Source organism: Lepidothrix coronata, unplaced genomic scaffold (genome assembly GCF_001604755.1).
Source record: "Lepidothrix coronata isolate B3197 unplaced genomic scaffold, Lepidothrix_coronata-1.0 Scaffold80, whole genome shotgun sequence".
Lineage (NCBI taxonomy): Eukaryota > Metazoa > Chordata > Aves > Passeriformes > Pipridae > Lepidothrix > Lepidothrix coronata.
In genome coordinates this window covers 3,621,743-3,637,000 of record NW_016690260.1, presented here as the reverse complement: position 1 = coordinate 3,637,000, position 15,258 = coordinate 3,621,743, and the positions used below count along the sequence as shown (strand labels likewise).

The 15,258-nt window shown below is 37.2% G+C and overlaps 1 protein-coding gene across 8 annotated transcripts in view; it reads right to left on the bottom strand.

Moving 5' to 3' along the window:
* MPP7 (membrane palmitoylated protein 7) overlaps window positions 1-15,258 on the bottom strand; it is a 149,466-nt gene that overhangs the window by 27,443 nt on the left and 106,765 nt on the right. For all 8 annotated transcript variants that reach the window (XM_017820287.1, XM_017820290.1, XM_017820292.1 and 5 more), the window contains 5 exons: window positions 9,789-9,870; window positions 8,667-8,752; window positions 6,830-6,904; window positions 6,047-6,243; window positions 5,464-5,528 (listed from right to left, as the gene is read on the bottom strand). In XM_017820287.1, coding sequence (XP_017675776.1) covers window positions 5,464-5,528; window positions 6,047-6,243; window positions 6,830-6,904; window positions 8,667-8,752; window positions 9,789-9,870 — 505 coding nt within the window. The remainder of the gene's footprint in view (window positions 1-5,463; window positions 5,529-6,046; window positions 6,244-6,829; window positions 6,905-8,666; window positions 8,753-9,788; window positions 9,871-15,258) is intronic.

Here is a 15,258-nt window from a genome sequence, read left to right as displayed (position 1 = left end):
ATCTCGCAGTGAAGGACAGAGCAAGAGTTTATGAGATCCATTTCCACTTCTGTCTCATGTGACCTTGACTCAAATGTCATCCAGCTTCAGGTATCCTCAATTTCTCTGTCATAGCAGGAAGTCAATATTTGTAAGGACAGGAGACTTTCTGAACAAAAAAGTTAATGTGCTAATTTAACTCTTCAGGTCTGGTTTATTTTTTGTTTTCACTCGTAACTACCTGCAGGTGGGCAATCAAGTTTCAAATGTGAACACATAAAAATACTGAGAAGAAAGGCAGAGTTAAGATTGTGCAGCAATTATAACAAGCAAAAGAGTCCTACTATACATTTATCCTAAATGTTTGGTCTTCAAATACGAGTGGTACAAAGCATTTATTCTTTTAGCCTGTTTAAATTCTTTTGTTGGCAGAACACAATCTTCAATTCACAAGACACTCAACTATGGATAAACTGGGTTACATCTTGTTTGAATGAACACCATTTGGCTGCAGTTAAGTCTTTCCTCTTGCTCATACAATGCCAATCACATATGGTAAATCAAAATTGAAAGTAAAATGGGTTTTAAGCCTTAGAAAAACTATATGATGACGGCTTTGCCACAGTAAGTATTTACATTTAGCCTTAAATATATAAAACAAACGTATTTTCATGGAAAAGACATCTCGGAACAGCTCTGTCGTATATGCTACATACAAATGCATATTTATATTAAACTATATACACAGAGTAAGGATATACATATACACATATGTATGCACTGCACAAGTTAAAAGAAGTTACAGGCTACACTAGTATAAAATATAAAGTTACCAGTAATTTTCATACCAGAGACAACACATACATAACAGAAGAATAAACACAGTAACCGCTGTGAAAGCAAAATTACGCTGAAGGAATATAATGCCTTGGCCAGTTATTGTAGTTTATGACAACTGCAGAATAGTACGTTATTTGGTTGCTATTCAAAGGAATTTTTTTTTCTCAAAAATCCAGATGATCACTTTTGTCTACAAATTAAAGTAAGCTACACATGCAGGAATAACCAAGCCTGTTGGCAATGACTGTTACAGTCAGAGCATGAGTAGTCTTTGTATTCAAGTTAACAAACTGGGAGCTATTAAACAAATGAATTTTTCCCTGTACTGAGTCTCCTGTCACTCCAACTTAGCCATCATGCAGCGACAGGAGAACCCACAGAGACAACTCTGGCTACAAAGTTGCGTCATCCAAGCTAAGGTGACTTCCTAAATGCAGGAATGCTGTTAAGTATTATTGAGGATTACCAGGTGAGCAGGTTTCTGTGGAGCTGGCATTCAGCAGTGGCTCACAAGCTCAGATGCACAGAAGCTGACTGCATGCAGGCAGACACACCAACCATACCTCCTCCTGTCCCACAGCTCCCTCACACCTGGTCAGGTGTACTGCACATCCACCATCTCAGCACCTCGAGGGTCAGTCCTACTCACACAATCCCATGCATCTCTGTTCCTTTACTTTCATTGCATTTTCCCATTTTCTCTTTTACGCTTGCTTGTTCTTATAACTTTTTCCCCAGCATAATTTTCCTCACAGTTTTAATGCACAGTGCTGCTTTTTGCTGAAAAGTCATTGCTGTTAAGTATTGGAAAAGAATGCTGAAAATGCTTCACAGGTTTGTTATCCCTCCATCATTTGTGCATTAACCCTGAGCCTGGGAATTAACATATGAATCTTAGCAGCAGGTCAGAACATCCAACTGCCACTTATCTCACGCTTTTAAAACTTATCAAATACAATTCATCCCTTTTTCCTTTGTTTTTTTCTTATTCCTACTTTTTCTGCATCTTCCTCTCAATGTAAAACCATCTCTTGTCAGTGCAGGTTCCACCTATACTATCAGTTTCCTTCAACCTTACTCCCAGATACCATCAAACTGTGCAACTTCCCCGTTTGCAAATGAAAAAGTGTGATTTCACTTACCTTTCAATATGGAGTGTACACTGTTCTGTCCCCTCCTTCAGTGTACACACATGTTAAATGTTTTTCACTTTAATGGGTACAATGTGACAATGATTCTGTTTTATCTTTCCAGAAAAGGGCTAAATGCTGGGAGAGATATGTGTATTTACAGATAGACACAGCTGACCTGGCTATGAAAGTGAAAATAAGATTTGGCATTTCCATTATAAACTCATCCTTTTAATAACTTAGAACTAGGTTATATTTCTGGGGTTTTTTCAGTGCAAATAACTCTTGCTGTGAAAGTTCTATGGAAAGTATTCTCTCCTTCCTCAGTAAGTGTATGCATATGAGCACCACCAAAAAAACCCACCTTTATTTTGCTTCCAAATTTATGATACACAAATATGTGTATGATTAACAACTCTACACAACATGCACTGCTATGCTGAAAAGAGTAAAAAATTCAAAATAGGAAACAAAAAGAAGGCTTCCCAAAAGTAATCCAATCTTACAGGTTTTGAAACATATTTAATTATCAAAGCAAATCCTGACAGATGTTAATGTTACTTTAAATACAGTTGTTGACTATGTTTCAGAGAGGTCTTTCTCTAGACAAATGCAGCAGTCCTTTCCAGTTCCAGAACTGGTTTAAGAAGGGAGGATAAAAAGAAGTTGTAGGACACTTCTCATATGTTATATGATTTTGACTAATTTTTAGATTAATTTTCAAGTATAAAGACACTACTACATTGGAAGCCCACCTAAGAAACCAGAGCTGATTCACATTATTTGGGTATCCAAGAAAATAGAATATTTTATCTTGATTCTCCCTATTAAAAATAAAGGTATGTGCCCAGGTTTCCTCCTCGTTACAAAACATGGGAACATGAGTTGACTAAGCAGAGCAGGCCAACATCCACTGCTAAATATCATGTCTCAAGAAAGCTTCCTAGTGCAACTCAGTCCTGTCAGGAAAGGGACTTCTATTAGCAGCTCTGTTGAAGTCAACAAGTTTTTGTTGCTTTTGGAAGCCATAAAAACATCAGCTGGCGAATTGCCCTTTCCTTTCAAATTACTAAGGAAATTCAGGTCACTTGATTGGATGGGATCAACTGCAATAGCAAGCAGCCTCTCAACACACAGCTGGTTCAGGATGATCTACAGACATGTTTCCTTACACAATTACCCTTCCAAGCCCTGGAGAACCCTATACAAGCTGAAGGCCTGCAGTACAGGACTAAAAAAGAATCTGATGAAATCAAGCATCACCAATTTCCCACCTTCGCATACAGGGAAATAATCACTGGGCCATACGGCACGTTACAGAAAAGGGCTAAAAAACCCCATCTGACCCAGCTGGCCTTTCCAATGTTACCTTCCTTACATGTTTGCCATACTGGCAGAATGCTGTTTGTTCAGCTGAGCAATGCACAATTTTGCAGCATCTCCCAGTTTTGGCAAGGTGACTGCAAGTACAGACACGGCCTCCACATCTCACAGCTTCACTGCTGCGCTTGGTAACATCGAAAAGCTGACTAACTTTAGAAAGAGCACAAAGGCACGGAGCTTCCCGGCTTACGGGCAATATTCCTGAAAATCCAAGCAAGTGGAAGGTTTTCCTCAGAGCAACTTGAGCAACATCCGAGTCACAAAATCTTTTCTAGAGCTGAATTCTGATCTTTAAAATGCCTTCTCTATGAAGGATCTGAATTCCCTCCCAGCACTAAAAACATGTTTAGTCTTTGAACAAAGGGATGAACCTCTACTCAGAACAGCACTTCCTCTCTTCCCATGGAAATCCGGCAGATGTAGCAGCAGACTGTCTTAAGAAATGGGAAGAGGAAGAATGACAAACCTACATTACTCTGCAGTCTTTCCTCCTTCAAGAGGCACCACTGATTTCTACATGGCATTTAGCTGGAACTTGCTTTGTTCAAAGAAATTCCAAAAGAGAGCAATAATAGGCATACTGCTTGACCCTAATATTCTGTCATGTTTTAAAGGAAAGGGGAGGAAGAGAAAAACTCTTCTCCCCCACTTAAGCCTGTTAAGGCAAAGTCAGTGGAATCAGCAGAGACAACAGTAGACATCGTACTGTGAGTCTTCTTTGGGTTGTAATTTTGGCAATTCCCAATCAAGTTCAGGCTGCCTATTTGGAAGGGTGAGATGCATCTTGTAAAACCTTTCACTTGAAGGTCACTAGAAAGATGCAGTCCATTACAAAAGAATTCATGCAGTGTTGCTGCAGGAGCTGATTTACCTCTTCAAAAGCACCAGTGCCACCTTAATTGAAGGCTCTTGTTGAGGATATTATCCAGATTCAAGAACAGTGGGCAGAGAGAAATAGCTATACCCTGGGATCAGACACTTTTCCAAAATTGGGGCAGAGCAACTTGACCTAGAACCTAGAAAAACAACAGATTTACTACAAGCTGGAGGAGCTCCTCTTTGTTTCTAAGGTCTATGTATATGAGAAAAGCTATAGTGCAACTATAAAGTCTGTTACTGTAATTACAAAGCTAATCAAGGCCTTTGGAGTTAATAGTAGCATTAGGGCACAAAATCAAACAGTGAAATGGAATAAAAGAGAGAAAATGCAGATTATTAGAAAAATAACAGTAATTGTCAAGCTTCAGAACACAACAGCCATAGCAAGAAGTTAGGAAAATTGCAACAGAAACCTTGTTGAGGAGTTTTAAAAGTTAAAAGTATTTAGTTTTGCACTTAGTGTGCCAGCATCCACTGTTTGCATTAGTATCCATACTTTTTGTTTCAATGTTTGTATTTAAGATTTAGATCCTACTGAAGCGTGATAGTTTCTTACATTGCTCACTGTGTTACGAGTCTGTACAACTGAAAGAAATAACAGGTCAAGTAAAATATGCAATAATACTTAAAACAGATGTTGATGTAAATTCCAGTCAAAAGAAAATATTTGTTTCAATGTATGCACTTTCTTAGAGCTTATTTTTCTTATATTGTGCAACTACTGTATCTAAAAGCAGAGATTATTAAGAATTAATTTGTTTAAAAACCAGTAAGAACTGATTCTGTGAATGCATATCAATGAACTGAATGTCCTTGACTTTTAAAAATTCTGCTGCTTCACAGACACAAAAAATCAGCAACTACATGGGGGAGAGAAGAAGAGACTATCAGATCTTTTATCTTACTCTCAATATAAATGTATTGATGCAGTCCAAAACATATATACTGTTGAGCCAATTATGTACTATTTCAACAGGAAAAGAACACTCTTCAACCTTTGAAATACTATATATCAAAATATTAATTGGGCTCAGAGCTTCAAAACCAAGTCAGAGGGCTGGGGAAAAGTTGTTAGCTGCTTTTAAAGATTTTAATTTCAGCATTTGTATTTATTTTCCTACTGATACAATGTGATCAAGATGCTATTGTGCCCAGGAAAAATGTATCCTGTAGTCACAAGGCTGAAACAAACTGATACTTTTTAAGGTTAGATATCTGGAGTATTACATCTATTCCAGGTTCACAGACTTACATGATTTTCTGTTGGAAATTTTCAGTGGCTGAATCTGCACTTCTGGTCTTCTTAGTGCAAATCTCCTATAAAATGGGAGGTGGTGGGGGAAAGACACAAATTCCTCAGTTTTCACTGTAAGTTTGGGATTTATAAACACTTAACATCATGAGACTACTGCAAAATATCCAGAAGATTTTATATGAAATTAACTTAAAACCATGCAATCTATTCACAATCTAAAAAAATTAAATCTTCAGCTCCAAATTTTTGTAAGCTCTCCAAAACCTGCTGCAGTTCTTATTCCTGCATAGCACATCAGTTTGAATACAGATACTGATGTGCTATTTTCCATATGGTTTTTCTTTCAATCTGGATCGGTGTTATCCTATCAGTTTTTGTCATTATTAACTCTAGCCAGAGAAATAAGGAAATCCAAAGTATTTCAGCATGTTTCCAAGTTCAGTTGTCTTGCTGCAAATGCACGTTTATCATACCCATGTAATCTATGAGCATTACACATGCCAGTTATGCTAAGCTAACAACCTAGCAAATCAGTCCCTTCTCAAAAAAAGTAATGAAATTATGGTTCTCAGTAGCTCACCTCTCCTGGAAATGCTTTGAAGGAATCAAGCCTGCTCTGGGATTGGCATCACCTTCATGTTTGGCCTGCCACCAGGTTGCATCATCCTGGCTCATGATCTGAAGGATATCTCCTTTTCTGAAAGCAAGTCCAGCTTCTTTACAAGGAATTGCTTTATCCTCATTAGGATCATAGTCAAATAGGGCTCTGATAAACATCTGAAACAAACCATGTTTTATCTTTAGAATCAAAATATTAAATGGAATCCAAAGATATCTCCCTTTTCTGTTTCTACTGTTCAAAACCATTAAACTAAAACCATGTAAACATTTACTGCTGTAAATCATCCTTATGGATGTCTAACATTGGAAGTTCATACAGAGAACATTCAATTAATTGCTTCTGCAACCGCCTCAATGGAGTAAAGGCTCTAAGGCAAGCAGGACTTTGCAGGTGCAGAGTGTGCCCACGTGAGGAACACAAGAGAAGGTACTTTGGAACCAAGATGCTATCCAGTGTCTTCTGCCTAGTGGATGATGGAAGGAAAGAAGTACTTGGGAGCAAGCCAGGTCCCCGCAGAAGATGGAGGATTACCCATGTCAACTACACAGTTGTAAGGCTTGGGCTTAAGAACCATGTTACACCCACTCATAAATTCAGCTTTTGCCTAATGAATTGTACAGTGCTACACATTGTCACACAATGAAAATTGAGTCCAGAGGCATAAATCCCATTCTTGCTTCCGTCATCCAAGCAAACAATACATATCCTCAGCCTAACAGTTACTGAAATAGTTTTGCTTACCTTGCCTTCCTTCACTGGCATTTCTTCCTTCACACTGGGTATAATTTTAAATGTAATTGCTCCTTGAGACTGAGCCTGGTGAACATTTGAAAAGAAAATGCACTGAGAATTTAAAAGAAAACTTAAAAGATAAAGAAATTCAAGTGAATTTAAAAATACTCAAATATAATGAATCAATCCTCTCCCAAGCATGATCCACAGAGTTTGACAACTTCACTACACCAAACTCTGCCTCACAAAAGCACTTGAAATGCTTGGCTTTATTTGCTTCATTGGTGGGTAGAGATGGACTGTTAAAAACTGAGGCCTGCATGGTTCAGAGGTCCCAGTTCTGCACTGAAGGCAGGGGAAAATGCTACAGCTAAAATGTATGCATATTAGAAGCAAGTGCTGGACTCCTGGCATAGTTTGGACATCCCTGGAAAAATTGAACTAACATTTCATTTTTCAAAATAAAAAAAGATAGAAAAATTCAAACAGGCTTGTGCCATATTTATCATAGAGAGCTATTGGGGGGGATTTATTCGCTTGGCAACTTTAAGAAACTAGAAAAGAAAAACATATTTGAATATATTACGTGTACTAAATGGAAAAAAAGCCCTCCACTATAAATCTTAAAACAAGTTAGCCATCATCAACCACCTCATCCATTCATCTTTCCTATATCCCACTTAAAGTGTGTCTGGCTGCATGTTACTTATTAACCACAATATATTCCCACTGCCTCAGTGACACTTTGCTATTGAAGGAAGTGCTAATCAGTTGGAGCCTCTGCTACTATTGCATGCAGCCGACAAGTTTCATAAAACTCGCCGAGTGCAAGAGACAGCCAACGATTTCAGCAAAATGGAAACAGGCCTGTCCACTACCAAGCGAGACATAACTTCTGCCGGCATGTCTGCGCTCCCAGAGCTCACTGCTGGACAAGCAGCGGCCAAGTTCTTATTCTACCCGCCGCAGGACTGGAATCAATAATTTTGTTACTTTTGAAACAAGCTCTAACTAGCTTTTGATGTTTTTTACTGTACCTCAAAGAGGTAAATGGGGAAATTGTTCACACCTTTTCTCGAGGTACTGTGTTTCTAGACGTTTTTAAATATTAATTTTTGCAGGAAAATATGGTTGTGTAGCGAACACGAAATCATATAATAAGTATGAATATCAGCAGGCTAACACTTGAAATGAATCATCTAGCTTACTGAACTGAAACTGTGAGACACTTACTCCATTCAGCAAGAAAGTAAGCTATTTATGTATGCAGAAATGCCTACAGCATGAATAAAAGAGTTGTCACGACCCTCATTAGTTTCTTTTTGTAAAAATATTAAATATTTCTGAAAAAGTCTAAATTACTTAATTTGCATTAGTGTTTCCTAAGTCAGTAATGAGCCCCACTTTAGAGACTGTGCAGATCAGAGGAGCACAAACAAAATAATATATAGCTATATAATGCAAATAAATGACAAATAAAACCTCAATAAACCAGTTATATAGTCTATCTAGTATATGTATTAGGAATTAACTGTCACACGGAGTTTGAATTCAACAGATCATGGTGGGCCTTAAAAACTGTAGATTATACACTGAAGTCTGCAACATTCTGCAGCATATTTATAGCCATATTACTGAATTTAACTCTTCACAAGTAATCCATAATTGCATATATATGTAATGAGTAGGAAATCACTCTTCAGGAGAAGGTTTGTTAATGATGGCACTGGAAGAAAAGACATTATATTAGAATATGCTTTTTTTCCTAAGAAATAAAGTAGAAATCAAAAGTCTAATTACTTTTTCTTCACTCTCCTAAATTAATTTTAAAATGTTTGGTATTTACCAGAATGTGTATTATTTCTTCAGGTTTTTTATCATCTACAGGAATACCATTGACTTCCCTCAGTTCATCACCAACATGAATAAGACCTACAGAAGAAAAAGAGGAGTTGTGAAACTGTAGCTATGTATTATACAAAACCTGCCATTAACATTCAGTTTGCTTCTCCCTTGTTCACACACTTTAAGCTCTTACTTAAAAGGAGGAATATATGGTAAATATAACAACAGCTACTGTCCTCCCAGGTAAGTTGGAGATGGTTGGTTTACTCACCTCCCTGTCTTTCTCCTAAAAATTAGTACCATTTTTCTACAACTTTTCTGGACTTTTATGCAGAAGCTTCAAAAATGTCTGTGCCAATTCTTTTTCTTCTCATTCTACTTTCTTACTGCTACACAGCTGCAAGTACTGCAAAGATCACTTAGCTGTGAGTGGCACAAATTGTGGCACAAATGCTTGCTAATTTATCTATCTATCTATCTATCTATCTATCTATCTATCTATCTATCTATCTATCTATCTAGATTTACTCCACTACCCCATTTAAGAGTAAAACACAGCTGTCCTAGATTCTCTTCAGGGAAAGAGGCACTTAAGTGTATAGTTCAGGACTTCTTGCAGACCCCGATCATCCCAAACTAAACAATGGAAGTCAAGGATGTGCTGTTATTTTGAGAACTACCAGCTGAAACTCCAAGTGGATGTTCTAATATAAAATAATGCCAGCACCCTGAGTTTTTCCATCAGCAGGTTGTAACCTTGGCATATCCCATCACAGTGTGATTCTTGGGGTGTCTGGCACAGTGACAAGAGTTGGATTCGGTGACCCTGATGGGTCCCTTCCAACTCAGCATATTCTATGATTTCTAAGTGGATGTCTTCAACTGGAACAAAACATGATATATCTTAAAAATCCCACTGTATCTGTATCTGCTAACTCAAAGACACCTCATTGCAACTGAACTGGGGAAAAAATCAGCACTAATACCAGTATTAAAATATCATTTTGCAAAAGTGTCCAGAGCCAAAATACTTCTGTTTCTGATAGTATTTAATTGATGTATTTAATTTCTACCAAACATGCCATTTTATCTCATCTTATTCAGATGAGCAGCAACACCTTACCACTTCTATCTGCAGCTCCTCCACGCATTATCCTGGCCACCACAATTGCACCAGTTTGTTCATCCCTTTTAATAGTAGCTCCCTTGGGTAAAAAAAAAAAAAAAAAAAAAGTTGTTTGGTTAATCTCACCAAAATTTTAATATACTACACTAAAAACCATTTGCTATGTATAACTGTAAAAAGCTGACATTGTATTAGTAAGTGAATAAGCCAGGAATGATACTTGTTCATGAAAAGAACATACAAAATACGTTGCTTTATAACTATCCTCTTAAAATGTGCCTTCTTTTCCATTCAGAAGTAACACATGCATTCTGTGAGTTCACAGCTTTAAAAAAAAAACAAAAGGAAAAATGATGGAAAAAGTTTGCTTTTCAACTTAATGTTAAGTGCAGTGTACCTGACTTGAGTCTGCTGCTAAAACCGTATTAAACTACTGCTGAAAACTGATAAATAGTTGTTCCTACATTAAAATAGGCCACATTACAAACTATGGTACATAAAATGTATCTGTGTTCATAATTGTTGCACTTTATGCTCAGAACTGTCCGTGCACCCACTGATCATCATTTGGCTTTACAATGTTATCAATAAACGAACATGAATTTGAGAAATGCCCCTGTATGTTGGGGCTCACCTGGAACACTCACAGGACAGAAATGCAGAGGAGGGGAACATTTCCTGAATTAGTCATGACTGTTTTCATGCATTACACAAACACAGTGCAAGGCACTGAGGTAAAAGAACATTGTGTAGTTAAAGCAGGTACTGTTCTATATTTGTTTAGATTAAACATGAATATCATGTTTATTACTTCTTCAATTTTTAAGTCTTCTAGGAACATAAAGCTAAAAAATGTACAAATTAATAACAGGGCTGAGATTTCTCTAGTTAACAATTTTACTGACTGCAAAGAAACTTGTTTCCCTTTCCCTCTCCATCAAAGATGGAAATATAGCACAAGTCATTAAGACAAAAAATGGGAGATCAATTTATACTTTTTATATGCAAGTTGCATTTATTGCTAATAGAGAAAGATTAAAACAGTCATCATATAATATTCACTCCAGCTGAAACTTTAACAGTAATCAGCACTCCACAGCAAAACTAACATGCTGTATTTGTGCACTTCATATCTTACATTTATTAGTATAAAATTCTATCCATAAGCAAAGTAATTTTGCAAATTGCCAGCCTTAATTGTATGTATTGTTTATTATGTAATTATATCAGTAAGCATTTGTTTGCACTACAGTTTCAAATTAGTGTGAGAGTTCCAAAAACACAGATTTAGCTGCAGCTAATCTCACTTCAAAAACTCATGATCAGACTTCTGCGCAAGAAGAATTGCATATCATTAAGAATATTTTAAACAAATGTATTTTTATAATTTATAAGTTGCATATTAACAATTCTACCTTATAGCTCAATATTAAGTTCTGACTTTGCAGCAACAGCTACTGATTTGAAGTTTATTACTAATATCTGAAAAGTTCTATGCATTTAAAAGTAAAAGGCTTTTTTTTTTCTGAATATATCTATCAAAAAGAAATTAGGATGTTAGAGGTAAATATAAATACAGGGCATTTCCATTACATTATCCGTATAAAACAGAGGCTCTCCTAACTAACCAGGGAAAAGCCTTGATCAGAAAGGCTTTATGCCTTTTACCCAGAAGTCAACACCAATAAATGCCACCAAATGCAAAAGGCAAGTGATGACTGACAGCCTGAAGCAGTTCTTCACTTCACCAGCCTTTTTAGACAGACCGTAGGAAAAAAAACTCGGTGCAATTGAAGCCCACAGGATTGACCCAGACAGCATCTGGAAGTAACAATAAGGCTCTTGTCCAAGTGGAACAGTCACTTCATGCTCCATGTGATTATCAGTACTGGCACAAAATTAATTTTCCTAGCACAGATTAACTGATCTGAAAGATAGCCCAGTGAAGATAACAGCTAAATTGGAATTTTCAAACAAAGGACAAAATCAAGTTCAAAATTAAAGGGAAATTATTTAAGCCGAGTTTGCTCACTATCAGTAACTCCTCTATGGCAAACCCAAAGTGAATGGGAAGGTCCATGAAAAGCATTGTTTGAGTTTATGTATTTCACTGCACCTATAGTACCCAAATTAAAAAGGAGGTTCCTAAAATTCCACTTCCCTCCCAATTTAGCACTCTTAAAAAGAAATCACCGAACACAAATGGTTTTTTTTTTTTGAAAACCTGAAGACCTGTTTTTCTGAAAAAGCAGCTTCTCTTGTGCTGCTGCCAGCCCTGCTTAAACTATGAGGTACATATAATCTGGCAAGAAATTCTCCTTATAAGATGTTCAGCTCCAGTACTCTCAGTTACATGTGCAGTGCAGCTCCTCATTTAGAGCTTTAAAAATGGAAGAAGGTTAGACTGGACCTTGAGAGCTGGAAAATATTTTCAGTGTTGTGAGCCAAAAGTGTAAGTTACCCTAAATGAGACATATACAGATGTAATAGCATAGCTCAGTTTAAAATACTTTTAAAGAGAAAAATAAGGAGTTTGGGAGCCATATGGTGATCAGACTGAGAAAATGCTTAGAGGTATGCCATGCAAAAGCACTAAAAATAATAAAAGCTCCTTCAGCAAGGCTCTCTCACTGTTTTTTGGTTGCCTTTTTTTTTTTTCCCCATTTTTAGTGTAGTACCACTGATTGGTAAGCATTGCTCAGGGTTTCACAGATGTGAGCTTTATTAGTTCATCCATTTATCTGCTGGTTCCAGAAGATAAACACTGTAAGTCTCTATTTTTAAAGAAGGAAATATTAGCCTGTAAAATAAATTACTAATAAGAGAATGTGAAAATATTTGAAAATTTGAAAATATTTCATCAGTAATATCATTGGACACCTTCCTGTTAAGCAAAAGCATGTGCAGATGTTGAATGCAAGTACTTCAATAAGCCTTATTTTAATTCATTCCCTATTGAAAGTGCAAATATCAGTTACCTAGCTTAAGAGTTATTTAAAAGTTGATGCCCACTTACATGTAGACTAAAGCTGACCCTACACCCAAATTAATCCCACCTAAAGAACAGTTGGCTTCACTTGCTAATGAGAACTGAGCTACAGGGACTAAGTGCAAGGCAAGTGAAAGCTGTAGAATCTGCACAGGCAGAACATGTAAATGAGCCTTTTAAATCACCATAATTCATTTCACCCAAGTTCAGCTACGGAAATCAGTTATGTGGTCCAAGATAGGTGTCCAAGCTACTCCTATACTTGATGAAAACTGATAGGCAGCTCTGGAGAAGGAATCATCCTTTCATTAAGTCAGGCACCTCAAATAGATGGCATGGTCCATTCTCTGGAGCTGCCTATTTTTCTCTTAACTAAAGACATGGAATGGCATAGAGGTTAGTTTCCAAATGGCTAGATTTATGTGAAATTAATCTGCGTGATGAAGAAGCAACCATCTTAATGTGAAGAAGCATCCTATTCAGAATAACAGCTGTAACAAACTTGGAATATCATTTGGGAGCTGGAAGTAGTGAGAGACCAGGAACTGAACTCCTGGTAGCGTGGTTGAGCATCTCAGATATCAGAACTGCTAAGCAGGAACAGGGCTGTGGCTGAAAATGCCTTGGAGAGTTAGGCATAAGTAAAAACTCTCCAAGCTACCAGATAAAAAGCCATAAACTTCTGATAAAAAGCTATAACTATAGCCAGGTGAATTTTGCATTTTCTCTGAAAAGAGACGTTTCTACTTCCCTTTATGCAAGGTTCAAAGATATTCCAAATTTCTTTGTTAGAATAAAACCTCATAACACAATTTCACCTCACTTGAGGGAGACACTGCTAGAACAGCATTTGCAAGTAGACCAAATCAAATACCGTGGAAGGATTAACAAGTTTAAAACATCTCTTCCAAAACACTGGAGGAAAGTTCAGCACTGACTTCTGAACTGATGAAATCTGGCAAACAGAAGGCCCTCCCACAAACCATGTGTTTCCCTCTCTTTTGAAATGATTACTCCTGGGAACGCAGGCTTCATTCATATATGATTAACACTGGCTCAGAACACCAGTGAGGTGCTTAACTCGGAGAAAAGCACGAACAAGAGGAAATGTGGTGCAGTTTTATATAAAAACGGTCACTAGATATATTCCAAAGAAGTTAAGAGAGTGACTTATTTGCTTCACAGTGAGTACTGTTGAAAGTCATCCAAAGGAAATGCGATTCAGAATGTCCAGGGTGTGCAACTGACATTAAGCTCATGGCTTTGCAGGGAAACAATCTCTACTGCTTGGGTACAAATAGAGTAGAGACTGTGTCTGAGGTGAAGGAAAAGTTCAAAGTATCTTCAAGTCAAGAAACCAGACAGTGTCTATGCCAGTAAAAAATATCATATGGTACCTCCAATCTCAATCTCAGTTGCTTCTAGTAGTAGAATTCTGACAGAATGCTGCAAGTGGAAGTCAGACTTTTTGACCAGAGAATAGTGAATAGATAAACCAAACAACTAGAAACTCTTTGATGTGTATTAAGAATATCCAAGACTTTAGAATAAGTTCTGAAGGAAAAGTCATTAAAAGAACATGAAAATAAATAGAAAATGAAATTGTAATTAGCTCAGTAAAACACAGACCATAGCATATCCTTTCTTTAGTAAAAGAACTTTGGGAAGCATAAAATTCAGTAGATCTAATATAGTTTAAACATGTCTATTTATTCTGCCATGCTATATTTTGGTAAGACCTTATCTGAATTACTATCCATGTTTCTTTTCACCCTCACCTAAGAGGAAAAAAATCTAGGAAAGATAGAGACACAAATAATAGGTTTGTTATGTATTGTGGTGATGGTGTCATAATAAGTCACTATAAATCTACAACAACAAAATTAATGTTTGACATGAACATAAATAATTGTTCAAATGGATTAAAGGTGAGTTAGTGAAGAGAAGGAGGACACTACACACTTTTCCTTGAACTCTTCCCGGAGAGCAAGTAACACAACTCACCATAAGCTCTTCTCCAGTGAAAACAAAACATCAAGATAGGCTGAGGATCTGGAAAGATCTGTATCCCATACAGATAAGGTACAACCTTAGAAATGCTGAATAAAGGACAGCTTTTGGAAGTCATTCAGGCCAATCTCCTGCTCAGGGCAGGACTACTGCCAGCCCAGTCCAGCCATTTCCTTATGGAATAGATTGGAGATTCCACAAGTTCTGTTAGTCTGCACCAGTTCTGAACTTCCCACCTAATGAAATACGTATGTTAATTCTTCATTTAAACCTCCCAGGGCTGCAACTTGTGGCCATTGCCCAGTGTTTTAGCATCTTTTACTGCTGAGGAGTTTGCCTTTACTGTCCTCGGGAGCTCCCCCCTCTCAAGTAGTTGTAGGCTGCAATCAGCTCACGCCCTTTGCCTCCTCCTAGTAGCACAGATCTATGACAGATTCCATTATAAGGCTGGTTTTGCCTTGGTAAATA